At 51.2% G+C, this 27,532-nt stretch overlaps 2 protein-coding genes across 3 annotated transcripts; both read left to right on the top strand.

The window, feature by feature from the left end:
• The first annotated feature begins 227 nt into the window (after positions 1 to 227).
• Positions 228 to 11,150, top strand: Slc35f6 (solute carrier family 35 member F6). Its single transcript, XM_059248376.1, has 6 exons — positions 228 to 382; positions 7,559 to 7,631; positions 8,319 to 8,490; positions 8,700 to 8,912; positions 9,549 to 9,659; positions 10,274 to 11,150. Exons 1-6 carry the CDS (start codon positions 306 to 308, stop codon positions 10,744 to 10,746), a joined length of 1,119 nt encoding a protein of 372 aa, XP_059104359.1. The 5' UTR covers positions 228 to 305; the 3' UTR covers positions 10,747 to 11,150.
• Positions 11,151 to 17,728: 6,578 nt separating this feature from the next.
• Positions 17,729 to 23,489, top strand: Cenpa (centromere protein A). 2 transcript variants are annotated; one of them, XM_059248328.1, is made up of 5 exons: positions 17,729 to 17,980; positions 20,715 to 20,821; positions 21,378 to 21,455; positions 21,705 to 21,851; positions 22,700 to 23,489. In XM_059248328.1, the coding sequence occupies exons 1-4, from the start codon at positions 17,821 to 17,823 to the stop codon at positions 21,837 to 21,839; spliced, it is 480 nt and encodes a 159-aa protein (XP_059104311.1). In that variant the 5' UTR covers positions 17,729 to 17,820; the 3' UTR covers positions 21,840 to 21,851; positions 22,700 to 23,489. The 2 variants fall into 2 exon arrangements, with proteins under 2 accessions (XP_059104311.1, XP_059104310.1); XM_059248327.1 differs by having other exon boundaries at positions 21,705 to 21,861.
• The last annotated feature ends 4,043 nt before the right edge of the window (positions 23,490 to 27,532 follow it).

The raw sequence follows: 27,532 nt of genomic DNA, 5'->3' as shown, positions 1-27,532 counted from the left end.
AGAGAGAGAGAGACAGACAGACAGAGAGAGAGACAGAGACGAGAGAGACAGAGAGAGAGAGACACAGAGAGAGACAGAGAGAGACAGAGACAGAGAGACAGACCCTCTAGACCCTGGGCTTCTCCAGCTCGCCAGCCTGCAGACCTGCAGACAGACAGCAACTCCGGGGCGGGGCTGGCGGGCGCGGGGCGGGGGCCAGCAAGGTCACGTGACGCTCGGCCCGGAAGCTCTTGACTCGAAGACACCACCTCCCGGATGACCCGATTTGTAGCTGCTGGTTCAAGTGGTCTCCCCTGTCCACCGCTATGGCCTGGACCAAGTACCAGCTGTTCCTGGCCGGGCTCATGCTGGTCACCGGCTCCATCAACACGCTTTCAGCAAAGTGAGTGTCTGGGTCGGGCCGGGAGGGGCCTGCTGGGCCCACGGGTGCGGGGCACCCTGCACCCTGCCCTGTCACCCTCCCGTCGTCGGCTGCTCTCCAGCCCCACCAGCCCTCCACGTTACCGAGAGAGCTCAGTCGCGCTGGCGTGGACGATGGGGTGAGAGGCTGGGAGGATGCGGGCATCTGAAGCCCGCTTTGATTCGCGGTCACTTCCGTCCCCGAGCCTCAGTTCCCTCGTCTTTGAGCCAAAGGGTTGGATCACTTCCTCCCAGACCCGCTCTCCATGCTGCGGGCAGAGACTGGGCGCCTCCCTGCAGGGGCTGGGGGCCTGCAGAGGAGGTACCGGAGCTCCTGCAGTGGCCGAGCTGAAGGGATGGGGAAGCCAGGAGAAGGTGGCCATAGATCGTTCATGGAGAAAGGGGGATTAGAGTACATCTTGATGCTTAGTTGGGACTCTTACGAAAGCAGGAAAGAGAAAGGAACGCTCCAGGTGACTTGTTCACAGCATCAGATGCCCAGCTGGACTTTCTTATTTACTTCTGAGGTTTCTTCTGCCTCACAAACTCTATCAAAGCTGCGAATGCTTAGGAGAGGAGAAGTCACTTCATCAGGTGACCATAAAGTACCTATAGTGTGGGAGAGCAGAAGGCAGAAGTGACCAAGAGAAGGTCCCTGGCTTTGAGATGTTTAGTATCTGAGGTGGAAGAGACAAGTGTGTACACACATGCCAGTCACAATGGTCCCTCCCTTCCCCTAACGGAGGGCACACTCTGTAGAACCCAGAGTGGAGCCTGTGCGTTTCTTGGACTTATCTGAGTGTCTTGTGATGAGATTCTCACGTCAGCTTAGGACAGCTTCGAATGCTCAGCGTGGTGGCTATTAGACTGCTGTCCCCAGGGAGAATCCAAATGGTCATTTACTGCTTAGATAAACCAAGCTGACTCAGTCATTCCTTTAAAAACCTCCAAACCGGTCAGGTAGGAAGCCAGGGGATCCTCAGGCCCAGGAAGCCCCACCCCTTGAGGCTTCCAAGTCGGGAAGAAGGCTCCCAGGTGAGAGGCTTAACCTTTGATCCTGTCCTTTACCCTGTCTCCTTGCGTGGGGCCTCTCGGGACACCCCCTGCCTCGACCCCCATCTTAAGATAGGTCCCAGAGCTGGACTGTAAACAGTGTTCTGAGCAGACAGTGAGAGGGAATGAATGAAGGTCAGGGGGAGCAACAAGCATACCGTGATGTGATGTGAGCTACCCTTTGAAAATCATGGTTAGCCAGATGGTGGGGGCGCACACCTTTAACCCCAGCACTCAGGAGGCAGAGGCAGGCAGATCTCTGTGAGTTCGAGGCCAGCCTGGTCTACAGAGTGAGTTCCAGGACACAGGACTGTTTCACAGAGAAACCCTGTCTCGAAAAACCAAAAGAAGAAAATGGCGTGGTTAGCCTGTGGTTCCCTCTAGGTACATCCACATCAGCGGCGGGCAGCCAGGCCTACCAAGTTCTAGGCTTGGCGTCCTTTGATACGATCTCAGGGAGAGGAGTAAATGGGTTCATCATCCCTAGATGGGAAACTGAAGCACAGAAAACATTCAGTTACATGCAGCTTCAACTCAGCTCCCAAGGGATGTCTTCAATCTGAGTCTGAGTGGTCCATCTCTGGAATCCATGCACTTACCCATCAGTTAGGAGCGAGGCCGGATACCTCACCATTCATTTGGGGAGACAAGTGGGTTATATAGCTATTTACCTTTTGAAACAGGGTCTCACTCTATAGCCCCTAGCTGGCCTTGAACTCAGGACCCTCCTGCCTTCACCTCCCAAGTCCTGGGTTTACAGGCATCCACCACCATGACCATGGACATTTCATTATTGTTATGAACAGAAACCATCCAGTCTGACCCCTACAATTTACAAAGGAAGCCCCCAAAGAAGTTGCTTCTTGTGACTTGGCTTACTGGTGTCAGGATGATATTAGGACTGTACTGCCCCCCAGTCCTGGCTCTGTGGGCTTTCCTCTCTTATCTCCCTATTGTGTCTAGAAGGTGTAATCCTATAAATGGTATCCCCTACACCCCCACCCTCAGGGTACCCTCCTTATGGGACTAGACAGCAAGCCCTACCCAGGTCAGGGAATCCTGTCAATCCCACTTGCTCAGCTTAAGAGCCTCTGGCAGACAGACCTGGGCAGTGTCTGAACCGTAAGAGGAGCACATGCTGTCTTTCCCAGAGTCCTTGGGAAGATTGGTAACCTCCAATGAGGAAGTGTCTGAGAGCGTGTGCCGCCTGCCCTGCCGGGACCACAGGTCGGCTCTCTTCTGCCACTCAGCAGGTTTTCAAAGACCACAGAGAGCTATCACATGCCCATAGAGAGAAAAGCCGTAACTGCAGCCTTGACTAACCCTTACAGCCCTCTCTGGGTATTGGCCAAGGTCCCCTCCCTGGGAAGTGGTGCTTCTCCTTTTAGTGGCTGTTTCCCTGTCCCCTCACCAGCCACTTCTGTTGACCAAATCCTTGAGACCAAGCCATTTATGTCGGCCTGATTCAGTGCCCATGGCAAGTACCCATTTCAGAGAGAGCCTCATTGTCCAGATCCAACTGAGGTTCTCCACCGGAAGAACCAAGGTCGAACAGACCCTCAAGTTCCCTCCTATGCTCCCAAGCAGCCCCATCCCAAGCTTGTGAGGATTGACGAGCCCACCCAGCCAGGGAGAGCTTATGAGCCTGACTTGTGGCTCCTGTCTCCAGCTGTGGACAGGAGACCCTGCCTGGCATCACCAGGCCCTTGTAAGAGAAGAAGCACCCACTGTTCCTTCTACTTATGTCCTTTGCACTTTGCCCCTGCCCTTTGGGTTCTATGAATGGCTTGACGTTGATGCTTCTATGTGGCTACAGGACCAGCTTGAGAGAGCCTGTCCGGAGGGCAGGGCAGTGGAAGGGATAGAACGTGAGACTTAGAAGCTGTGTGATGAGAGGAAGCGCTGGGCCTCTGTGAGCCTCAGTCTCCTCAGCTGTAAAATGGGTATGATAGGTTCTGTCCTGTTCCCCCCAAAACTGTAGGAAGGCCTCCTCAGCGATGGGAGGGCTTGCCACCAAGTATATCCTGTCATAATAGAGGGCCACCTACTCACAGGGAAGCCGTGGCCTTTCTGAAGACCCCTGGATGAGACAAAGGAGCTGTCTCACTAGCTTGACAACCTGTGGCATTCAGGAGGAAATGGCAGCAATTCTGCAGGACTCAGCAGTGACTGGACACATCAGACATGTCTTCGGTCTCCGCCTGTCACCCCTGCATGCACAACTCCGAGAATGCAGAGCTTTGAGTGTGGGCATGGAAGGCCTGCTGTGAGTGACTCACCACCCAGCATGGTTACCCCACAGCCTGCCTGCTGACACTCAGGGAACCCTGAAAGGAGCTGGGCCTCTGCCAGGAGAGGGTATACCCTCCGACCGCTTCAGAATAAGGTGTCTAAAGAGAGCGGAGACCCATCTGCGGGGCTGCCCCCCCCCACACACACACACCTCAGCAGGGACAGGCTGGAGTAAGAAGGTTGGGAAAAGTTGAGAGCGTGAAGGCACAGAACTGGATGCTAGCATTCCCAATACCAGCCCCGGCTACCAGCCCCCGTTGTACACCGCAATTCCCATGGCCCATCTTGGACCCTGGATTCATCCATCCGTCAGATAAGGGATGTTGCAGGATAATGGCCAAGTTTGTTTTAGTTCCACGTCATGGCTGTGAAACTTCGGAGACACCACCCAGAGCCCTTCCAGCCTCCTCTGCCTCAGGCAGCAGAGGGTATCCAGAGGCTGAATGCTCCCCCAGGAACTTGTAGGACAAATCCAATGAGACCACACTGACCCTACCCAAGAGAAGATGGTTCCGGCTGCACGTGGAATTGAAGGGGAAAGGGACATAAAGCAGTGTGTATTGGATATTGCTGGAGGCCTGGTCTTACAGGAATTGAATTATCTACTACTTCTGACACTTGTCAGCGTTGGCCTGGGAACATCTGGAACGCATCCAGCCTGTGTGACCCAAGGCTGAGCCTTCTGGGTGTTCTATAGTGGGGCTCAACCCCAGATATGCACGTTGTCAGCTGGGAAAACCTGAATGTGTCTCTGCACCCCGAACCTGCGGCGCTCTCTGAAAACGACGACCCTTGTGAGGTTTAACCACACTGCCCATGCAGTGTGCTCTGCACAGGCCTGGCACAGGCGGAGCTCAGTGAATTGCATGTTTAAAAAAAAAAATTTGTTTGTGGGGTGCACACTTTTAATCTCAGCAGAAGCAGTTAGATCTGTGTGAGTTCGAGACCAGTCTGGTCTACATAGTGAGTTTTCAGCCAGCCAGGGCTACATAGTGAGACCCTGACTCAAAGGAGGAAAAGAAAAGAAATGTTTGTGAGGCTGGAGAGATGTTGGGGAAGTGGGGCCAGTCAGCAAAGTGCCATCTGACTTTAGGGGTCATAGCTGTCACCCTCAGACACTTTGGATTTTGGATCTTGTCTGTAAAACATGCACGGTAGCCAAGACCCCTTCTCTTGTCTCCTCCCAGACCTGAAGAGATACACTGGACTGTAGCTGACACCTAGTCCTTTGGTTGGATAAGTCCTTAGATACAAAGAGATTCCATTTCTCCAGTGGGAAGCCAGCCAGCAATGCCTGTCCAGACAAAGCAGGCCTACCTTGTAGAGAAAGCCTAGACAACTCTTAAGGAGAAAGTCTTAACTGGGCAGCCGGCCAGCTAACTCTCCAGGAGACAGGCCCAGATTTGTGCCCTGTTGCACCATCACGGACCACCTCAGACCCATGGGAAGTCGACCTCATGGACCCTGGGCCAGGGGCCAAAGCACCTATCACATTCCTAAGCTAGCGTCTGGAAGGCTCGGTCAACAGAACCTCTGGGACTGTGCAGGGATGTGCAGGGAGCAGTGGGTGGGGAGTGTGGAAGGACCCGTGCTAAGCTCACTCAGACCTCTGTGAGTGGGGGTGGGAATGAGCATTAGATGTGAGCATAGATTGTGAGCACAAGCAGTAGCCCAGGGTGCTGCTGGGTAATGGCCACACTGCTATTTCCAGCTCTAGGTCTTCTTGGGTGTCAGTCTGTGAGCTAAAGGAATAGCTCCAGGATGAGAAAATGATTTCGGTAACAACCGCTTACCTCTTCAAAGGGAAGCACTGGTTGTGGTTGGCTGCCATAGGCTTGATATCACTTCCCTTCTTCCTCCAGGAAGAGCCCTGGCTTGCTCCCTTACTGGGTCGGTGGCTCTGAGCCCTTCACTCGGCCTCACCCTTTCCTCTTGCTCAGTGGCCTCCCCTAGGCCTTCACAGAGGCTCTTTCAACCACAGCAGGCATGAGTTCCCAACGGGCCTGCAGCTTGTCTAGGGCCGCCACTCATGCCCCATGCCCCATTCCTACCTGTGAGCACAAGAGCTGAAACCAGTAGCAGATCAGGCCCCAGAAATGAGAGTTCTGTCATGGAGTAAGGGCTTTTCAGATCCTTTGGAGCTGAGGCTGGGACTAGCTTTACAGAGCTCCAGATTTCTCCCCTCTAGCCAGTCATGTTAGAATGTCTCCTTTCGGTTGTCTTTTGGCCATTGTTCCTAAGAACCCTCCAGAAGTACACCCCCCACCCCCCACTGTCGGACCCCATCCTTTGGGAACTCAGGCTTGTTAACTGGTTAAGTCCGGAACAAGGGTATTGCTATAGTGTGGCTGCCCTAGTGAGATGTTTCTGGAGGAGCCCTGAGTCTTGAACTTAGAGACGTCCACTATCTGGTATGGGAACTGCAGTGGGTGTGAGCCCATGCCCATGGGGAACAGCTAATGTGCATCAGCTGGAGTCAGGAGGCAACATGGCTGCTACAGTCAGTTTGTCAGCTGACCTATGATGACCAACATGAGGGAAAGGCCACCATCTTGCCAGTCTCTTGTCTGGGCCATATCATTCACATGGCTTAGTCCTGGGCCCACAGGAGCACTTCCAGAAGTCAGCAGCCAGGAGGGTGGCAGATGAGGAAGGACTGGGGTGGTTGTTCAGAAAAGAGTCACAAGGTCAGAGTGGGTCCAAGTGACAAAGGGATCTCCAGCTAGAAAATGGACTAGTCTGGAAGTAAAGTCAGGGGAGCTTTTGTGCTTAGGTGGCAACAATTCAGAATGATGGGTGTAGCTGCCTAAAGTGTGCTGGGAAGGGTTCTGGGTGGGGACCATTTCCACCACCAGTCTGTCCGTGGTGGTACTCACCGGCATTTGTACTCCATGGCAGGTGCCACATGCTTTAGGTAAGCATTGGAAGGGCCGTCTGGGCTGTGAAGGATCCAGTGGTCATCTCCTGGGCCTTAATGTTCCTCTAGACAAGAAGCTAGGTTGTTTGGTTGGTTGGTTAGTTGGTTAGTTAGTTGATTAATTGGTTGGTAGGTTGGTTGGTTGGTTGGCTGATTGGTTGATTGGTTGATTGATTGGTTGGTTGGTAGGTTGATTGGTAGCAGGTCTCTACACATAACCTAACCTAGCCTCAAACTCACTGTATAGCTCAGGCTGGCTGGCCTTGAGCTCACATCAGTCCACTTGGCCTGGCCACTTTAATGCTAGGCTTACAGATGTGTGGCCCCGTGTCCAGATGACCACACACTTTTCATGTACTGGTCCCTTTGACAGTCTAGTAGAGATCAAAGATTTCAAAAGAAGCCAAACAAGTTGAAATAAAGTTATCAAACATTAGAGAGGAAATTTGCTGCTTGGTACATGCCTATAGTCCTAGCACTCCAGAACCTGAAGCAGGAGGATTTCAAATTCAAGCCTGGATTAAATAGTGAGACCTTGTCTTGGGGGAAAAAGAAGAAGAAAAAAAAGAAATCACCTCTTATTTTGCAATGTGTATATTTAATACACTAAATTTCAAGCCGTGGCTTTTAATTTTATTTTGAGGAGTAATGTGTGTAATGCACGTCTTATAAACAACACTAATGTAACAATAATACCTGATTTCTACAAGTTGTACAAGCACAAGTGCTGTGATTCTGTTTGTAGGTCGATGAAACGCAGTCTTAAAACCCCTCCCCATGGAGACAGGCTCCTCTGGAAAGGCGTGTCAGCTGGGGCCGAGTGTGAGTCCAGCCAGGTGGGGCATCCATCATGCCGCCAGTCTGACCTCCCCTGTCTGCCTCCCCTCTCTGCTGCAGGTGGGCTGACAACTTCAAAGCTGAAGGCTGTGGAGGAGGCAAGGAGCACAGCTTCCAGCATCCCTTCCTCCAGGTACCAGCCTCTCCCCCTGCCCATCTCCAGGCTTCTTCGGCAGGGCACCCCTGGGGCTGCTCTCTTTCCTGGCCTAGGGGTGAGGCTCACCTGGTTCCCCCAAAACCACCTACCTCTCTCCTCTCCCAGAATAGGGTCCGAATCCAAGAGTACCCCAGGAAGGGGCTTAGTCCTCTGTGGGAGGTCTGTATGATCCTGATGAGTGGTCATGCTCTCACCCTGCCCCATCTGGACACATGGACACTAGCTCCAGGGACAGAAGTGTGGGGTACATCTCCCTTGAGCCCAGAACTCCACTAGGATAGGGGACACGGAAGTTACCCCATTTCTGGACTGAGGGTTGGAAGACTCAGATTTATCCCCAGTGTGTTAGCAGCTGGCTATTGGGCCTTCCATGAGTCTTTGAACCTGTCTGAGTCTGTGTCTATATCTGGATTGTGAAAGATTGGCCTGATGAATTGAGTCTACACCATGCCCACACCCCATAGGGTGTCCATTGAGATGTTATGGGGCTTAGGGACCTGGCTGGCTACCCACAACTACTCCGCTTTCGTCTGTCTGACATTTGGGGGTTCTAGGGAAGCTCTTGTCTGAAACGTGGTTATATGAAAACAAACAAAAACCAGTACTGATAAAGGAGGCCCCGAAGTCTCGTAAGTGCTGAGTCCCCGAGTCTTGTTCCTGCAGGCAGTGGGCATGTTCCTGGGAGAGTTTTCGTGCCTCGCCGCCTTCTACCTGCTCCAGTGCAGAGCCAGAAGACAGTCGGACTCCAGTGTAGAGCCCCAGCAGCCCTTCAGTGCCCTGCTTTTCCTGCCGCCAGCCCTGTGCGACATGACTGGAACCAGCCTCATGTACGTGGGTACGTAAGTAACCTGGCCGGTGAGGCCACGCTGGAGAGGCCGCCAGCGAATCGGCAGCCCCACCCCACCCTGGCACTCCCCACAGTCTTCACACGTGCGCATCCAAGACATCGTGAGCAAGCTCATCTTGTCCCTACTCCCCGGGGACACCTTGGTGGCAGTCAGCCTTTGTCCTTAACAGCCAATCCTCATGTCTTTCCTTCACCAGCCCTGAACATGACCAGCGCCTCCAGCTTCCAGATGCTGCGGGGTGCGGTGATCATCTTCACGGGCCTGTTCTCAGTGGCCTTCCTGGGCCGGAGGCTGGCACCAAGCCAGTGGCTGGGCATCCTGGCCACCATTGCGGGACTCGTGGTGGTTGGCCTCGCTGACCTCCTGAGCAAGCATGACAGTCAACACAAGCTCAGCGACGTCATCACAGGTGAGGCCAGCTGGGGACCTGCGGCTGCTCCCCCTGTCCCCAGTGCCCCTCTCTGTCCCCCGTCCCACTCTGGAAGCCTAGCATTAAGTCGTCCCACAGATTCACCCAAGCTCTGCCATCTGTGTGTCCTGGGTCGTCGGGTCATGTACCTAATGGGGACATGATGGGTTAGAGTGTGAGGGAGACCAGAAGACGGTGACTGTCCCAAGGGAAGAGACAGACAAGCAGCGTGGGGGAGCTGTCTGGTCCTGTGGCTCCTCTTCACAAATACAAACTGCTGGTTTGGAGAGGGACAGACGGACCATTTACTGACACATGCCGAGCCCCATGCATTTCTCATCCCGGTAACCCAGACCCGAGCAGACGCCACTGCAGTACCATTTTACAATGAAGTGGCCACCCGAGCCACTCAGAATCACAATTACACCCGAAGTGTCTTGTCCTAGACCTGTTGTTTGTGCGGTCCTCAGGCCAAGGCAGGTCACAGGGCGTCTGGAACCCCAGGCCTGCCTGCTGCCCTGCCCTCGGGCCAGGAAGTCAGGAGCTGGCGTGCCCTTCTGCCCCTGGATCCCCCTGTCACCGCCCCCCAACCCTGGTCCCAGCGTGCCCCGCTTCACTCACGCCTCTCTTCCCCAGGTGACTTGTTGATCATCATGGCCCAGATCATCGTTGCCATCCAGATGGTGCTGGAGGAGAAGTTTGTCTACAGACACAACGTCCACCCACTCAGGGCAGTGGGCATTGAGGGTGCGTGCGTGCGTGCGTGCGTGCGTGCGTGCGTGCGTGCATGCGGGCGGGCGGGGACAGGCCTGGGAGCAACAGTCGGTGGGAAGAGGGTGCCGCGCAGTGGCAGCGTCTGCTATGAAAAATATGAAAGTGGAGCTTAGGGCAGGGGCTGGTAGCCACATGATAGACTGAGCCTCCATCCCCACAGGGACGTAGGCCAGGTGAGAGGAGCCAGAGAAGAAAAATGAAGATACACGCCCCGCTCTCTAGAGGCGGAGACAGCAGGAAGGGGCCAGATAGTCCCCTAAGCTTAGACCATTTATACTCAGGGACCCCATTTGCCGAGCAACTTTGGGTCCCTTGGAGCCAAAGCTTCCAACAGACAGGAGGAGGGAAGAGGGACTTCCCGACAGGGCAGTCAGTGGCTTGAGTCGCTGGTTGTGAGTTTGGAAACCAGTGAGACGTCATTTGCGTGCCGTATAGGTTTGACGTCGGGGCAGAGGGACAGATTCCAGGAGTGGACCCCAAGAACCTAACAGAAACAGTGGTTCTGAGAGGAGAGGCCGCCTACCTGTGGGCCACGCTGGGAAGGCCCAGGCAGGGTGGAGAACGTGATGTCTCCTTGCCTCCCCCAGGCTTCTTCGGTTTTGTGATTCTCTCGCTGCTCCTCGTGCCCATGTACTACATCCCAGCTGGCTCCTTCAGTGGGAACCCTCGTGGGACGCTGGAGGATGCCCTGGATGCCTTCTGCCAGGTCGGCCGCCAGCCCCTGATCGCCCTGGCTCTGCTGGGCAACATCAGCAGCATCGCCTTCTTCAACTTTGCGGGCATCAGCGTCACCAAGGAACTGAGTGCCACCACCCGCATGGTCCTGGACAGCCTGCGCACCGTGGTCATCTGGGCCTTGAGCCTCGCCCTGGGCTGGGAGGCCTTCCACCCGCTGCAGATCCTCGGTTTCTTCATCCTCCTCATGGGCACCGCCCTCTACAACGGGCTGCACCGTCCACTGCTAGCCTGCCTGTGCAGGGGCTGGCGTATGCCCACCCAAGAGGGTGAACAGGAGAGACTGCTGGGTGACAGCCGGACTCCTATCAATGACGCCAGCTGAGCCCCTGGTGGGGGGTCTCTGCTGCCACTAAATGACTGAGGCCATGCAGACTGGTGGGCTGTGAGAGCCCTGTCCCTAAGGCCTCACCCCACCCTTCCCTAGTGACCCCTTCGGGCAGCTGCTGCCAGAGAGGATGGCAGAACACCAGGTCCTCTTTTATTCCTGAAGCCTGTAATGTTGGGACCCAGCCTCCACAGGCCTGGATATGGCATCCACTCTCAGCCCTCCCAGTTCTTCCTGCTGCGCTAGGGCAAAAATGTGAACTTGAACAGCAGGAATTCACAACCCTAATATTCTGTGTTATACACTAACTTGTCCTGGTAGATTATCCAGCTTATGAATCATAAGCTACAAAGAATCCAGTGAGCAGGTTCAAATCGGAACCGAGAGATGTATTCTCCAAACTTGTAGCTTTAGGTCTCGACTGCACATACAGTGCGTGCACCAGATCTGGTCACTCCGGAGCACAGGTGTACATGATGTGACTTCAGTGCCTTGTGGCCCCAGCATTCTGTGGGCCTCTGATTGTCACTAGCCTGAGAAAAAAGTGGTACCTCTCTTCCCCGTGGTGGTTTTTTTTGTCACTCTGCAGCCCTGGCTGTCCTGAAACTCATGACGTAGACCAGGCTGGCCTGGAACTCATGATGTAGACCAGGCTGGCCTCGAACTCGCGGAGTTCCACCTGTCTCTACTTCCTCAGTGCTGGAATTAAAGGTGTACATCATCATGCCCAGCACCTCGTTAATGATTTGATGTTCTGTTCTTCATACTCCAGGGCCTCTCTGCTTGGGAAGGACTACAGGGGGATTCCAGGCAGCCCTTGGAAATCATTTCATGAACCCGTTTTGTTTTGTTTATAGCAAGGTTTTGTGTAGCAACAGCATTCAACGTCCTCCGTAGCCCTAAGCTGGCTTCAAACTCAGTCCTCCTGTCTCAGCCTCCCAAACGCTGAAATGACAGGAAAGAGCCACCGTGCCCGGCAGAGCTTCCGTGTTAAGGTAAGGAGACCGAAGCCCAGAGTTGGAACTTGTTCAGCAAGAGGGATCTGTCTCTAGCTGTCAGCTTGGGCCAGAGACCTGGGAGAGCCCTGATCCTGGCAGCCGCATGGCTCTGTGTTAGTGAGACCCAGAGTAGGTGTGGCTCACAACCCCACTTCCAGCAATCTGGACCCTGAGTACCTGCCAGGATGACAGACTTTCCAGAATTCTTCCCCTTTTTTTGGTTTTTCAAGACAGGGTTTTCTGTATAGCTTTGCGCCTTTCCTAGAACTCACTCTGTAGCTCAGGCTGGCCTCGAACTCACAGAGAGAACTCCCGAGTGCTGGGATTAAAGGCGTGCACCACCACCGCCCGGCTCAGGGTGGATTTCTACGGCTGGGCTAAGTGGCTAACATACTGTCGCCCTGCAGGTACTCCAACTCCGAACAGAAGAAATAGAGCAGGACCAGGGCCCTGGCAACCGTTAATCCAAGCGTTGCTCTGGGAATGGTTGAGGGGCGACCCAATAATAAGCAAAACCCTAACACCTTTCTTAAAGAGACTGTGAGGGGAAGAGGCCTTTGATGAGCAAGGCCCTCAGTTTACGGTTGATTCCAGCAGATTCTAATGGAGTGTCATGGAAGGAACTCTCCGTTCCATCAGCCCTAAGTCCCGGGGACCCAAGCTTCTCCAGACTACAGTGTGTAACACATAGAACTAAGTGGGGACTCTGTGCCCACTTACTCAAGGTGGCAGAGATGGTGTGGCAGCTGTCTTGTACAAAAACAAAAACTACAATGTTGTTTCTGAAGTTTATTTTTTTAAAAAGAAATGGAAAGTTGTCAATATTGGACTTTTTTTTTTTTTTTTTAAATGAAGGAGAAAAGGCATGAGAGAGACCCAAGAGTAGCATCTGGAATGAATGTTGAGTGTCAGAAACACAAATGTCATTTACTCCTTCCAAGGAAGACAGTAGAGCCCAGGGCCCTGGCTCAGCAGGTACAAACACTTGCCTCGCGAGCCTGGTGGCCTGAGTTCTATCCCCAGAACCCTCAGTGGGAGGGGCAAACTGACTCCCAGATGTTGTCCTCTGACCTCCACATGCATGCTGTAGCTGACATGCACCCACATTCACATATATATCATACATACATAATAATAACAATTGTAAAACTCTGAAAGACACTCGTGCCCACAATGGAAAGGACTTCCCCAGCCTGTTACAGACAATGCCAGATGCCCTGGTTCATTGCCCATCCCATTCTGCCACAGATGGACAGGCCAGAGTTGGTAGCCAGAATCTCACCTGCCATAGGCTGCCCCATTTGAACTAAACAGGCATGTGCTGCCACGCCCACCTGCCAACATCCTCTCAAAACCCAAGATCAGCAGGAGACTCTGTTAAATCTTAGGAATTTGGGTTGCTCCTCTTGAACACTTGGGGGATGATGAGACAAGGTTTCTCTATGGAGTCCTGGGTGTCCTGACTCTGTAGACCAGGCTAGCCTCAAACTCAGAGATCTGCCTCCCGAGTGCTGGGATTAAAGGCATGCACCACCACTTCCAGGCTTGAACAGTGAACACTTTTTCAGACCTGGAGAAACCGAGTTCTGGAGCAGTGCTGCTATGGCCCTCCTGACCTTAGTGAGAACAAATGGAGACCTGGGTTTGGCATGCAGCAGGGGCCTGTACAGTCCATGCTTTGCTTTTGAAATCCTATCTTAATTCAAGAGTGTGAGTATAGCATTGGGCTCCATTCTGTACTGCTGTCCTTTATGATTTATATAAGGCCCTAACTAGGTTATTTGCCACAAGATAAAACTGATAACCCAGGAATCAAGACACATGGCCTTTTGTAGTTTTATGTGTCCTTTGCTTCCCACGGGTGCACCCATCTGCTGGGCTTGAGAAAGGCCGTCATGAGTCTGGGGAAGCTCACGGAGGTTGGTCCGCCTCTTGGGCATCCTAGGAGTTAAGAGTTCTTGTATGGCCTCGGGTTCGTCAGAATGCTCCACCCCCAGCGTAGGCTACAGTGTAAACTGCCTGCCTCCTCCTGTGGCCATTTCCTCTTCATGCAGCCAAATCATCTTTTCAGTGTGCTCCCCAGGATCCAAAGCAAATGTCCCCTTCGGCCTGGGATCAAAAAGGGAGGCTAGGTAGCGGTCAAGTTTAAAGTGGTTTTCCTCCAGAAGTGATAGAGGAGGAAGCAGTGGATGTCAGTGGTGGAAAGGGCTGAGGGCCAGAGCACAGTATGCCTCCACACCCTGCTGCAGGAGGCGGAGGAGCATTCCTTTAGAAAAATGTGTCCATCTTCAACATGTCTGTCTCAAGTGTACCTCCACTGTGGGATCATTCCAGCCACATGGGCAGAATCAACTTTAGTGAACCTTATCTACTTTCTAAATGTATGTGTGTGCACGTCCAAGTACATGTGTAGCAGCAGACGTGTATACACGTGTGCATATGCATGTAGAAGTCACAAGACAACTTCAAGGAAACACTGTTCCCAGCTTATTATACCGGTAGTACTCGAACAGGGCACATGGGATCCATTACCAGAAAAGAAAGCCACAGCCCAAGATAGAAGGAAATGCAACTTCCTAGTCAGTTAACTCTCGTTTATGCCAGGCAAGTGAATCTCCAAAGTCACGGAGCTAGCGAACTGGAAGCGAGAATCCAAGCTTATATAAAAGCCCACACTCAAGCCATGCCCTTAAGCTGACTAGAGTCAAGGTGAGGACTGTGTGTTCTGATCATCAAAGTGGCCCTAAGATGTGTGTGTGTGTGTGTGTGTGTGTGTGTGTGTGTGTGTGTGTGTGTGTGTGTTGGAAATTGAACCCAGGAGCTCCATGCATGCTAAGCAAGCCCTCCACCAATAATCTATATCCCCAGCCCTGTTTTTACCTTCGATTTTGAGTCTTAGTTGTCCAGACCAGCCTTGGGGCCCTATAGCTTTCGGTCTTCCTCAGTCTCCAAGTAGATGGGATGACGGGTCATAACCACCATGCCTATCGCAATTGACATTTTTCAAGCCAGACCTCTCGAGTTGGGTGTAGGGACGCCTCAATCACACGGCTCCTTGAATTAGACTGTCACTGCCCTCTTCCTCACGCCCCTGTGGCTTCTCACTGTAGTGGTCAAGCCAGGGTGTATCTTTTCCAATTAGCAAGAGCAATGTGGTGGTTCCCAACTCCCTGGTCGCCATGTTGATGCCAAATCAGCAAAGCATGATATAAGCCACAGCCCCTGGGCCTGAACGATCTTCCTGTATCAGACTCTAGAGTAGGCGGGACTTCAGATGTGTGAAATTGCACCCGCTTCCCTCTTCAGGAAAGGGAAAGTAAAACCATCACAAGAAGCAGTGATGTGGCGACAGAAGGTAGACGCCATCGCTAGGTGTGGGGTTCAAACCCTGACTCAGCTGCTCGTTCCTCTGTGATGCCAGCTTTGGTTGAAGGAGCCTGTCTCAGACATTATGGCACAACCAACTAATTTCCCCCCTTTCGACTCCCCAGTAGTTCTGAGGGCTCCTATGATCTACAATTTACTCTTCTTGTTCCATTCAACTGGTCTAGAGCTCAGATGACTAGTGTTCACCTCGACATCTTCAGTCCACTTGGTTTCTTTAATAAAAAATATCAGTAGTTCAATTGGTTCAAAAACCAAACTATGTAAAAATGTATACATTAATAAACACCCCTCCTTCTTCTACCTGAAGCCCACCCATCACTACTGCTTCATAGGCAGCTGGTTTCATCAGTTCCTTATGAATTCTAGATTCTGTCTTCTATCTAGCTTTCTATTTCTAGGTGGTCTTGTTTGTTTGTTTGTGTTTGTTTTGTTTTATTTGAGACAGGGCTTCTCTATGTGACAGTCCTAGCTGTCCTGGAACTCGCTTTGTAGACCAGGCTGGCCTCGAACTCACAGAGATCTGCCTGCCTCTGCCTCCTCTGCTGGGATTAAAGGCGTGCGCCACCGCCGCCCAACTCTACTTCTAGTTTAATAAAGGGCTGTCTAAAGCAGAGTTCATAGGTGAAGGGTTGTTTTTCTGTCTAATTAACAGTTGCTGAGGATCTGGATTTCTTCCGTCCATGTTGACCTGGATCATGGGGGCGTGGGCGTGTCATCTTTCTGTGATTTGACTATGCCTTAAAAGACTTAGTGAGAAACTTGCTCTTCTCTTTTTTTAAATAAAACTTGGGTGGCATTAAGAACATACATAGTGTTCAGCCACAACTGCCATCCATCTAGACCTACTTTTACTTCCCAACTGGAAACTCTGTCCCCGTTAAACAATAACCCCATTATCCATCTCCCCCCCCCCCCCCGGCTCCTAGCAGCCACCATTCTGTTTTCTCTCTAAATGAATTGGACCACTCACATATCTACCTCAGGCCGGTGGAATCATGGGCTAGTGATCTTTTTGTGACTAGCTTATGCCACTTAGCATAGTGGTTTCAAGGTTCATCCATGTAGCAGATGTCAGAAATGCTTCCCTTTTTAAAGGTGAGTAACACACATTGTATATTCATTTTCTTTATTCATTTGATGATGGACACCCAGGTACTTTCCACTGTTTGGTCATTGTGAGTAAAACTGCTGCAAGCATGAATGTGTATATATATATATACACACACACACACACACACACACACACACACACACACACTTCTAGTTCTTTTGAATATATAACATGGACTTCTGGATAATTCTATGTTTAAATTTTGTGTTTATGGATAGCATACTGGGGATTGAACACAGAACCTTGTGTATGAAGCAAGTGCTTTACCATTGAGCTATGTCATCAGCGTTTGTTTGCTTGCTTGGTTGGGTTTTTGTTTGTTTGTTTGAGACAAATCTTACTACATAGGATGCCTAGCCTCAAACCCACTAGGCTAGGCTGCCCCCAAGCTTGTAGCAAATCTCCTGCCTCTACCTCTCAAGTGCTGGAATTAAATCCACAGATGAAGTCAGAGCACCTATGGCCCAATCATCTCCCAAAGTCCCCACCCCTGAACGCTGCTGCACTGGAGACCAAGCTTTTGTAGGGCATTTCAGATTCAAACCACGACACATTTCCATAGCAGCTGCACCATTTTACACCACCCACCCCAATGTTGCAGAAGGCTTCTGTGAAACCACTGATTATATAAGGATTTTCTTGATTAGAGTACACGTTCGTGGTAGAACATTTAGAAAACTCAAAAAAAGCAAAATGACGAAATTGAAATTCTCTTTCTTCTAATTACGGAGACATGACCCGAATTCATATTACTCCCAGGAGAAAGGAAAAAGCTATTTTTTTTCTCGGACAGTTCCGTCATGGTGTTCGATAGCATGGTCCAAGAACAGTGCTGGCGCCTGCCCTGCCTGACCTTGTCCTCAGATCCCATCGTCCTGGCTGTCCCCACGATCCTATCATCTGAGAAGTTCACGCAGTTAACCTGGCCTCTGAATCCTATCTGCTGATTGCTCTCGGGAGGGTCCCGGGAGCTGTATGGAGTTTTCACATTCTTGGGCGGTCTGTTTCCCCATTTCCAAAGCCACACCAACGGTGATATGAAAGCATAAAACGTCTGAGGGAATGAATTCCACAAACTTGCCACCCATATCAGAACTGAGCTGTCCTTTTGCCCAGAGGGCACCGGAGAAAGCGAGCCCAAGCCACGCGAAGCTCAACAACCAAAGTGTGAGGAGGCCCCGCCTTCCTTCGCGTCTCCGAGCGCCCATTGGCTGACTCTGCGGCCAGACCTTCATTCTCACTGGTCCTTCCGGCTTCACTCGAAGACCAACAACCAAAGTGTGAGAAAGCCCCGCCTTCCTTCGCGTCTCCGAGCGCCCATTGGCTGACTCTGCGGCCAGACCTTCATTCCCACTGGTCCTTCCGGCTGTCGCTCCACGGGCGGCGTTCCAGAGCCAGCCACTGAGAGTCACGGAGTTGGGGATTTTAAAAATGCGGTGGGCGGGGCGGGTGGCTTTTGAATTGATGGCGGCGGCGGCGGCGGCGGAGCTCTGGTGTCCCTGACGCGCAAGGGTCGCCTCGCTCTCTCGTCCGTCTTCGGCCGCGGGACCCGGGAGGCTCAGCGGAGGCGGAACCATGGGCCCGCGCCGCAAGCCCAGGACCCCGACGAGACGCCCCGCCAGCCCGGTCCCCGGACCCTCGCGGCCATCCACGAGCCCGCGCCGCCAGCCGAGGACCCCGGGGAGGCGGCCCTCCAGCCCGACCCCCGAGCCCTCGCGGCGGAGCTCCCAACTAGGTAAGCGGGCCTGCCCGAACCTCCGAGGCCCGTCCCGCGCCCGCCCTGCCTCTGGTTAACTTAGGCTTGCCGCGAACCGTGCACGCGTGGAGTTCCCTGGTTTCTTTCTTGGCCGTTTTTTTACAGCCCGTGAGAAAAGCGAGGCGCAGACGGGACGGGTAGCTTGAGCAAAAAGACACGTTGCTGATTCTGACGGGCACGGGATTTTGATTTTTTTTTTGATTTATTTAGTGCGTGCGTGTGTGTGTGTGTGTGTGTGTGTGTGTGTTACACGCATGAGGGTGCTGGCGACGGCCAGAAGAGGGCTCCGAACCCCCGAAATCGCAGGCAGTTGTGAGCCCCCCTGTAAGGGTGCTGAGAACAGACCTCAGGCCTCCTGGAAGAGCAACAAGCGCTGTTAACTGCTGAGCCAGCTTTCCAACCCCAACTTTTTATCATTTGATTTGCATACTTGGTCTCCCCCAGCCTAGTTCAAACCACGGGCTTTGCTTCTCTCCGCCTCCCTTCCCCTGACACACACAGCCACGACTCGACTTCTCTCTCCCCTTTTTTTTTTTAATGCATTGGTGTTTTGCCTACATGTATGTCTGTGTGAACGCTTCGGATCCCCTGGAAGCTCCAGACAGTTGTGAACTGCCTTGTGGGTGCTGGGAATCGAACCTGAGTCCTCTGGAAGGGCAGCCAGTGCTCCTACCCACTGGGCCATTTCTCCAGCCCGCCTCCATTTCTACTCCTAACCCTTTCCAGTTCTTGTCTTACACAGCAATTAGCATGTTACTGTGCAATTAAGAACAAAATGGACGAAGACGGGACTGGAGAGATGGTTCAGAGGTTAAGAGCACTGACTGGTATTCCAGAGGACCCGGGTTCAACTCTGAGTATCCACATAGCAGCTCACAACCATCTTTAACTCCAGTTCCAGGGGATCCCATGCCTTCTAGCGTCTGCAGGTCCTGCACACACAGACACACATGTAGGCAAAGACCCATACACATAGAATCAAATGTTTTGGTGTGGCAGTACCTTCCATGTACCTCAGGCTAACCTTGTTGGAATTGGGCCTGTGGGCCTGTGGACCCGGCTGGCAGGGCTTACATTCTCAACAGGTCCTGCTTGAAATTCTCCTCTGGCTCCCAACTACTGATGTTGACTTGTGGAGACCCGTGCTCAGGATGTTTGGTTCCAGGGCATCTCCGATCAGTTCCGTTTCATGACCACTTGTTCTTGCATCGTGAATCTTACAGCTCTCTTATTCTTCTTGGGTTTCTCAAAATCTTTCTTTTCCGAGAAAGAATAAGGGCTCACGGAGCTGGCGAGGTGGCTCAGTGGTTAAGAACCGAGGGCCCTGTATGTGCAAGGCGAGTGCTCGGAACAGCACCTTCAGCCAGTACGTGTGTGTGTGTGTGTGTGTGTGTGTGTGTGTGTGTGTATGTGTGTGTGTTTTGTTTTGTTGATTGTCTTAGTCAAGCTGTTCAATCAATCAATCAGGCTTATTCATTTTTATTAGTCATTGTTTATAGTTATTGACCAATTATACTATTTATTTAGTTAGTTTTCATTCTCACTAATTTATCATATTTAATATGTCTTGCTTATCTTAATAACTAGCACTTCAGTTGAATTTAACTCAGTTCTGTTTTTTTTAAGATTCATTTTTATTTTGGGGGAGCCTAGAGATATGGCTTAGCAGTTATGAGCACTGACTACCCATGTATATGCACATTGGTAAGGTGCCCAAGGACACCAGTCATTAGTTCCCCCTGGACCTAAAGTTATAGGAAGTGTGAGCCACGTGACGTGGGTGCTAGGAACCAAACTTGGTTCCTCTACAGGAATGTACACGCTCTGACCACTGAACCATCTCTAGGCCTGAACTCATTCGGCATTCTTGTTTTCTACTAGATATATTTAAGGCTATTCATTTGCTTCTGGTGCTGTTTGGGGTATACCTTTCGGGTTTTTTAAAGTAAATTTTTATAGTATTCATTTTAAATAGTCCAATATCAGTTAAGTTTCTTCTTCAACATCAGAGTTACATTAGAGTTAGAAGTCTTTTCCTTCTTTCGTCTGTGTTGCGGGGATTGAACCTATGGCTTCATGCATGCCAATCAAGCACTTTACTGCAGAGCTGCGTCTCTAGAGCAGATTTTTTTTTTTTAATTTCCTAGTGAGAATTTGAATTTTCACCAAAGGCTGTGGTGTCACGGCCCACATTCCCAGCACTAGCACTGAATTATGCCACTTCCGAGGTCCCAGCTTGGCCTCTGGTGAGCACTGGCCAACTATCCTTGCTTCCCTGGGCTCCAGGATAATCGAGACAAGATAGTCACACTAGGTAGTATCTAATTCCTTCCAGCTGTTAAAAGGAAAGAAAGGGACCTAAAAACTGAAGTAACTAACTCTCCAGTCCAGGTGGGGATGGGAAAGAGAGGAGATGCGTGGGGTGCTGTGGGGCCGACCGGGAAGGATCTGCTGGGAAGGGACTGGGGTTTGAGAAAGGCTTCATGTTAGTGACCACGCCAACCCAAAGGGTCAGACCGCGTTCACGTAGCAAGCGTGTCTGAAGCCCCCGGCTGCCGTTGGTGCCCCCAACAGCTTGGAGTGAGTGACTTCCCTGCTCTGTGGGGTCTGGTCACGTGGTAAAGTCTGCTGACGTGAAGGTTTGTCTCAGCTACGCTGCGAGGTACCAGTTGCTTCCACAGCGCTTTCCTTATGACCTAACTCTTCCGCTCAGGCACTTCCGGTCTACGCAGGAGGCGGAAACTTCTGTGGTTTAGGGAAGTTCGGAGACTGCAGAAGAGCACTGACCTCCTGTTGAGGAAGCAGCCTTTCAGCCGGGTTGTGAGTTCTGGGGACCTTCACCCTGCCCCCGGGCCACCTTTTCTTCTGCTTCTTGCTGATGTGGCTGAAGGTCACCCCTAGCCCTCTGGGGTGCTGTACATCCTGTTTCCCCTGAGGCTGATTTCTCCTCATTACCTCTGTCTGTGGTGGAGCCCTCTCATCCAGTTTCCCTCCCTAGCCTGGGGAACACCCTTTCTCCTCTCCACCTCCCCTCCACCCGTAAGCTATGCCAGTTAAAGCTCTACTCTGAGCCAGGCCGTAAGATCAAGGGTGAGACCTAATGGTGGAAATGAGGAGGCTTACAGATGCTTGGAGAAAGACCATCAATTCTTTTTTTTTTTTTTGGTTTTTCGAGACAGGGTTTCTCTGTGTAGCTTTGCGCCTTTCCTGGAACTCACTTGGTAGTCCAGGCTGGCCTCGAACTCACAGAGATCCGCCTGGCTCTGCCTCCCGAGTGCTGGGATTAAAGGCGTGCGCCACCACCGCCCGGCCGACCATCAATTCTTTAATCACCCTTCTGCTTCTCGTTGCTCATCCCCACCCCGCTCCTCCATAGGTAAGAGAGATATGTGAGAAATTCACTCGCGGTTTGGACTTATATTGGCAAGCCCAGGCCTTGTTGGCCCTTCAAGAGGTAAGGAGGAGGAGGAGGTATGGGTGAAGGCCGAGAGGGGGAAGAGCATCCCAGAATCCCACAGGACTGCTTATGGGGTACCACAGACTGTTCCTGGCCCCTGGCCAACGTGTAGTCCCTGACAGTTTGGAGGGGGTCTGATGGGTGGCCGCTGGGTTCACCCTGTTCTTTACTTCAGTCAGTAAGTATGTCTCCAAGAAAATCCAGTCCAGGCCCTTCGTCCATTTCAGTCTTCTCTTCCTGCCCTAGGCAGCAGAAGCGTTTCTAGTTCACCTCTTTGAGGACGCCTACCTCCTCGCCTTACATGCCGGCCGGGTCACTCTTTTCCCCAAGGACGTGCAGCTGACCAGGAGGATCCGGGGCATTGAGGCAGGACTCGGCTGAGCGAGCCTCGTGGTGTGTGTCCGTAAGTCGTTCCTGCTCAGAGAGTGCTGCTTGTGGCTGGGAGTGGTGATTGGTCCGAAGGGGAGAGTGTCTCCCCTCCTTCGCCCCTTTCCAGCTCACCTGTTTGTTCCCTGATAAAGCTCTGGCCTTTCCCAACTGCGTGCGTGGGAGGCGGCTGTCGTGGTCCAGGTCTTTTTGGACAGTGCTAAAATAAAAGCTGGGTGTAGTGGTTCCTGCTTGTAACCCCAGCACTTGGGAAGCCAAAGCAGGAGGGTCGGGATCTCCAGACTAATATGAGCATCTCACTCAGATGCCAGCCAGCACTGCAGAGTGAGAGCCTTCTTCAGAAAGAAGGGAAGGCGTGAGCTGTGCTCCGTATAGCTGGCTGACAGCAGTATGTCTTGCTATTTACAAGGACTGGATCCCCCCTTTTTTTTTTTTTCTTTTTTTTTTTTTTTATTTTTGAGACAGTCTCACTGTGTAGTTCTGGCTGTCCTGGAACTCTGTAGCCCAGGCTGGCCTCGAACTCACAGAGATCCACCTGCCTCTGCCTCCCAAGTGCTGGGATTAAAGGCGTGTACCACTATGCCCACCTTCAGATTCCCTAATTTTAAAGGAATTTTTTTCTTTTAAAAATGCCTTCTTAGCCAGGTGTGGTGGCGCATACCTTTAATCCCATCGCTCAGGAGGCAGAGCCAGGCAGATCTCTGTGAGTTTGAGGCCAGCCTGGTCTAGAGGGTGCGTTCCAAGACAGCCAGCCAGGACTGTGACACAGAGAAACCCTGTCTGGAAAAACAAAAACAAAAACACCAAACAAACAAAAATGAGCCTTGCTAGTAAATGTGATTCCTAAATTCCAGAGACAACACCTGGGACCTGGAGCCACAGCTGACCCAGGGGTGCCTGAGGAGTTGCCCGGACTTGGCTGGTTTGAACAGCGTGTCCACATTGCTCTTTAAACTTTCTTTCTAAAAGACAAGACTGTGTGGCTTTTCTCCGTGACAGAGGAAAAAAGACCATCGGCAGCACACGCCCATGGACATGAGTGTTTGCAGACCGAAGGTCGGCTTTGGCTTGTGAACTGCTCGACCGTGTGACCGTTAGAGGGTTTCAGACACAGAAGATCGACCGTGTTGGGAGGGGGTAGTGTTATTTTAGTCTTTCTGTACTCTGTATCTTTTATCAGTTGTGTATTTGTGCTTTTATTTAAAATATAAGGGAGAAAAATCTGGGTAAAATGTTTGAATCTGTTGTATGGAAAGCCCTGGAAGTCCCGCCGTAGAAATGTCTGCCTTCCAGAGTGACCTCATCACCAGTGCCTGTCAGCAAACATGCAGCTTTTCAAAACTTAGAATTGAATACAGATCTCTTCTTCCTTCCTGTCAGTGCTCGGACTGCACTGTTGAGCTCCATCCACAGCCTGAACTATACAGTCTGTCCGGTTCCCACCAGTAGATTCCTATCAAAACCATTCAGAATTGGACATTTTATTCTTAGCTGTAAATCATATAAAATGTATCATATCAGTCTGGGGTTTTAAAATGTGTTTTTTGGTATTTTTACAGAGACTTCTTTTTAGCTTATTTGGGGAGAAAGAATTTTTTAAAATCCCTTAATGAGAAAATTGAAATAAAGTTACTGTTATAGTTATACGTGTTATAAGCTTTTTTGGTAAATATTCAGCTCATTTTTACCCCGTTTGAAACAGCCGCAATGTAACGAGATGTGAGGGACGCACGTTTGCCACTGATCAGAGGGACACACAGAACATCTGCCCTTGTTGGCAATAAAAGCAATGTAAGGAGGCTTCCAGAAAAATGGGCACGCTGCCCTTGGACTTGAGAAAACAGCAGCGGGTACCAAACACTCTGTGCAGACTGAGCGCGACGTTCCAGGTTTCACCATTTAATAAACTTCACCCTTTACAGATATTTGCCGTTTGATCAGATATACGCAGACATCCAAATAAAGCTTATCCCTGGGGATTTTAGTTTTCTCTTTCTAGTGCCAGGGGGATAAGTGTTCTCAGCACTGCCCTGTTGGTTGAAAATAAGTGTTTTACATCCTGGTAACTAATGGAATGTTAAAATTTACTACACATTTTTAAGAACTCCATCTTCCCAGTGCAGGGATACAAGTGTGTGCTGCCATACTGGCTTTTTTTTGTTTTTTGTTTTTTGTTTTTTTTCGAGACAGGGTTTCTCTGTGTAGTATTTGGTGCCTGTCCTGGATCTCACTCTGTAGACCAGGCTGGCCTCGAACTCACAGAGATCCGCCTGGCTCTGTCTCCCGAGTGCTGGGATTAAAGGCATGCGCCACCGCCACCGCTACCTGGCCCATACCTGGCATTTTAATGTGGATCCTGGGGATTAAATTCAGGTCCTTTTGGTTTCAAGGTAAGCACTTTAGCAACTGACCCTTCCCGAAGTGTTGAGTTTTTGCATTTTGCCTTTGTTGGGATTTGTTTCCCCACTGCACGTGTGTTTAAGTGTTGTGGATGTTTAGCCTTGGGTGGCATGGCTGGAGAAGTAGCCCTTGAGGTCTGGCCTTACTTCCTGGGTGGGAACCACACCAGTCTCGAGCTGCTCTGGTCCCTCTGCCTTCCCCCACCATGATGTGTAAGCATTGCAGCTTGGATGGAAAGGTATTCTGGCAGTCAGGAGCCAAGCAATACCACAGAGTCACTGTCTCTGCTCCAGGGAAAGGTTCCCCCATGTCATAACTCGGCTCCTGCAAAAGAAGGTCCTACCCAAACCTGTCACTGGGTGTCACGACACGGGTGTGTGGGTTCACGCGGGTCCATGGAAAGAAGACTCAGAGGCATCTTTTTTTTTTTTTTTTTTTTTTTAAAGGTTTATTTATTATGCATACAGTGTTCTGCCTGCATGTATGCCTGCAGGCCAGAAGAGGGCACCAGATCTCATTACAGATGGTTGTGAGCCACCATGTGGTTGCTGGGAATTGAACTCAGAACCTCTGGAAGAGCAGCCAGTGCTCTTAACCTCTGAGCCATCTCTCCAGCCCGAGAGGCATCTTAAGAATGAATATAGCCTCTATTGGCTTACAGGGGGGTCCGGCCTCGAAGGACTGAAGCCCCTATCCCCTCACCTAGGGCAGTTTTATTTCTCTCCATTACAGTTTAACCAGTTAATTTCCACGTGCTCAAAACAACCTGAAAGGAGCTCCCTACAATACAACGCCAAGTGCAGATTCCTCCATTTGTCAGGTACCAGGGTTTTCCTGGTTTCCTGAACCAAGCTTTGCATAGGCCTTTGTATCCTTGGGAAACCCCGAGACAAGATTCACACAGAGGACAAGAGAAACCAAAGGTGTCTGCTAAACAAAGCATGGGTGAGGGCTAGGTGCTACTCTCTGGGGCAAGGCCAGGGGCAGCTCGGCAGGAATGCCGGCACACAAACCTCATTCAAGAGATTTATTAGGAGGGAGGAACCCAGGAGGCTGGCTGCCTCTGTTAGGGTGGGAAAAGGCAGCAGCAAGGGGAACAGGCACAGGGCTTATATAGGGCTTCTCAGGGGCGGAGTTTTTCCAGGGTGGAGATTTTCGGGGTGGGAATTGGTCAGATTTCAATCCCCTTGAGCTTAGACAAGCTCCGATTGGCTAGATTGCATCCTCGGGGATTGGTTGGTTTTCTGCTCAGGGATTGGTTCCACGCTCAGTTGATCAGGCAGATTTGGCTCTGGTTTCAGGGCCAGTGTGTGTTTCTTTGCACCTTTTTCCCTGCATGATGGATGGTATCCCCTGAACCAAGAGCCGGAATAAGCCCCTCCTCCCTGGAAATGCTTCTGTCAGGTGTGTGGTCACAGAGTGAAACTGGCTAATAAAACCCCACTCCTCGTTTGTTGGCTTGTTTGCTTGAGACAGGCTCCTGCTGTGTAACCAGATCGTCCCTGAATTTGCTATTTCTGCCTCCCAGGGGCCGAAATCACAGGAGTGTACCACCCACCTGTCTGATTTTTGCCTATCTCTACTAGGTGATTTCATCATTCTTCCCTAACCTTTCCATTAAATTTATCTCTGCTTTCACATTTTTTAATATCCAAGGCCGCCTTCTTATTTTTTGAATGTTTCTTTTTTATATATAAAATGCCAGTCAGCGTTCACTCAATAAAACAGCAACCGTTATAGCGATTTAAATCAAGGAGGTATTGATGGAGGCGACTAATAACATCAGGAAGGTAGAAAGTGACAAAGGGGAGGTCAGGGAGCTGCTGGTGTCCCAAAGCTACCCTCACTGTGGCTCTGTAGGAATTGTGGCCCCCTCCACCACTGCACTGACCTGTGTGGCTGCTGCTGAACTGTCCCCCCACACTGAGCAGAGCATCAGTCTCGGCGGGCGGCTACCAAAAGACCTACTCAAATAGGAAAAGAAGGTGTCTACTTTTGTTCCTCCTACCTCCAGGCCCCACAAGCGTCTCCCATGGACAGAACCTAACCAGAAACAACTGCAAAGGAGTCTGGGAATGTACTTGACCCGCTTCTAGCCCCTTTTGTTAGAACGTCAAAGAGTAAGGGATGGGGACTAAAGCCAACAGAGTCGGCAACTGTCCCGTGTCATGAGTGCAATGCCTTTTCAAGTTCATCAGAACTTTCTGTTAACTGGTTCTTGTTTTGCTGTGTAGTAACTGTTTGCTCCAAATTCCTTTCCCCTCCTAGTTGTTCTAGTCTCTCTATGGCTCTCCTTTGGTAGCTAACAACATTTGCTTGAGGTTGGAGACAAAAGCTAACTGAGAGTTCTGAGCATGTGGCTGGGGATAGCCGAGTCTGAGCTTTCCCGCAGAACGCTCAGGTGACCATTTTAGAGAGCACTTCATGCACCCTCAGGATAAATAGGTGCTCAGGGGAGAGCTAACACTTAGGTGGTTCTAAGCTGAGTGGAGGGGAACTGATACCCATATTCAAAATCTATGCGTAAACCTTCAACATGTCCCCAGCTTTGGCCTCCTTGCGTCCAGAGGCCCTCTACTAAACTGACTCAGTACAAAAGGACACCGGGAAAGGCAGCTATGTAGTGAGTGGTGGGGAAACTTGTAGGGGGTGTTTGCTAGTCACCTTGCAGCCAGCCCTACCCAGCTCTCGCTGCTCCAGTTACAGAGGGATTCGATGCCATCAGTTGGGGGCTGGCGATGGCGGTTGTGTGGAATGTGCTGACTCAGTTTTGCCCCTGCGGTCTTAGGAGCTGCTGAGATCAGTGTCTACTTGTCCATCTGTTTTTTAACTTTCAAAAGTGTTGCTGCTGCTTTTGCCTCTGTGGTTCTCCCCCATCTTTGTGAGATTGCGATGATTTTCTTAACTCCATACAGAATCGTGTTTTGGCAATTTTCTTTCTTGACGGGAGAGAGCTGACTCCATGGTTTTCTGGGTTCTGTCTGTGCTGTCGAGAAGTCACGCCAGCCGTCACTCTTTGAAGCTAATACTATTTCCTTGATTTATCTTTTCTTCCGAGATTTCTCCTTGTTTCTGGTGCTCTGCAGTGTCATAATGCTGTGTCTAAATGCAGGCTTCTTTTTCTTACTTTGCGTGGCATTCATTGGGCCTCTTGAATATGAACTGATGTCTTTTCATCGGCCCTCGCCCGTTACCTCCGCAAATACTGCCTCTCCCCAGTCTCTCTCCTGAATCCCCAGTCACCTGCTCTTCAAGCCTTTCCCCTGCGTCCTCTGTCGATGCTTTCA

The sequence above is a fragment of the Peromyscus eremicus genome, chromosome 22 (assembly GCF_949786415.1).
Source record: "Peromyscus eremicus chromosome 22, PerEre_H2_v1, whole genome shotgun sequence".
Lineage (NCBI taxonomy): Eukaryota > Metazoa > Chordata > Mammalia > Rodentia > Cricetidae > Peromyscus > Peromyscus eremicus.
This window is presented reverse-complemented; position numbering and strand designations above follow the sequence as displayed.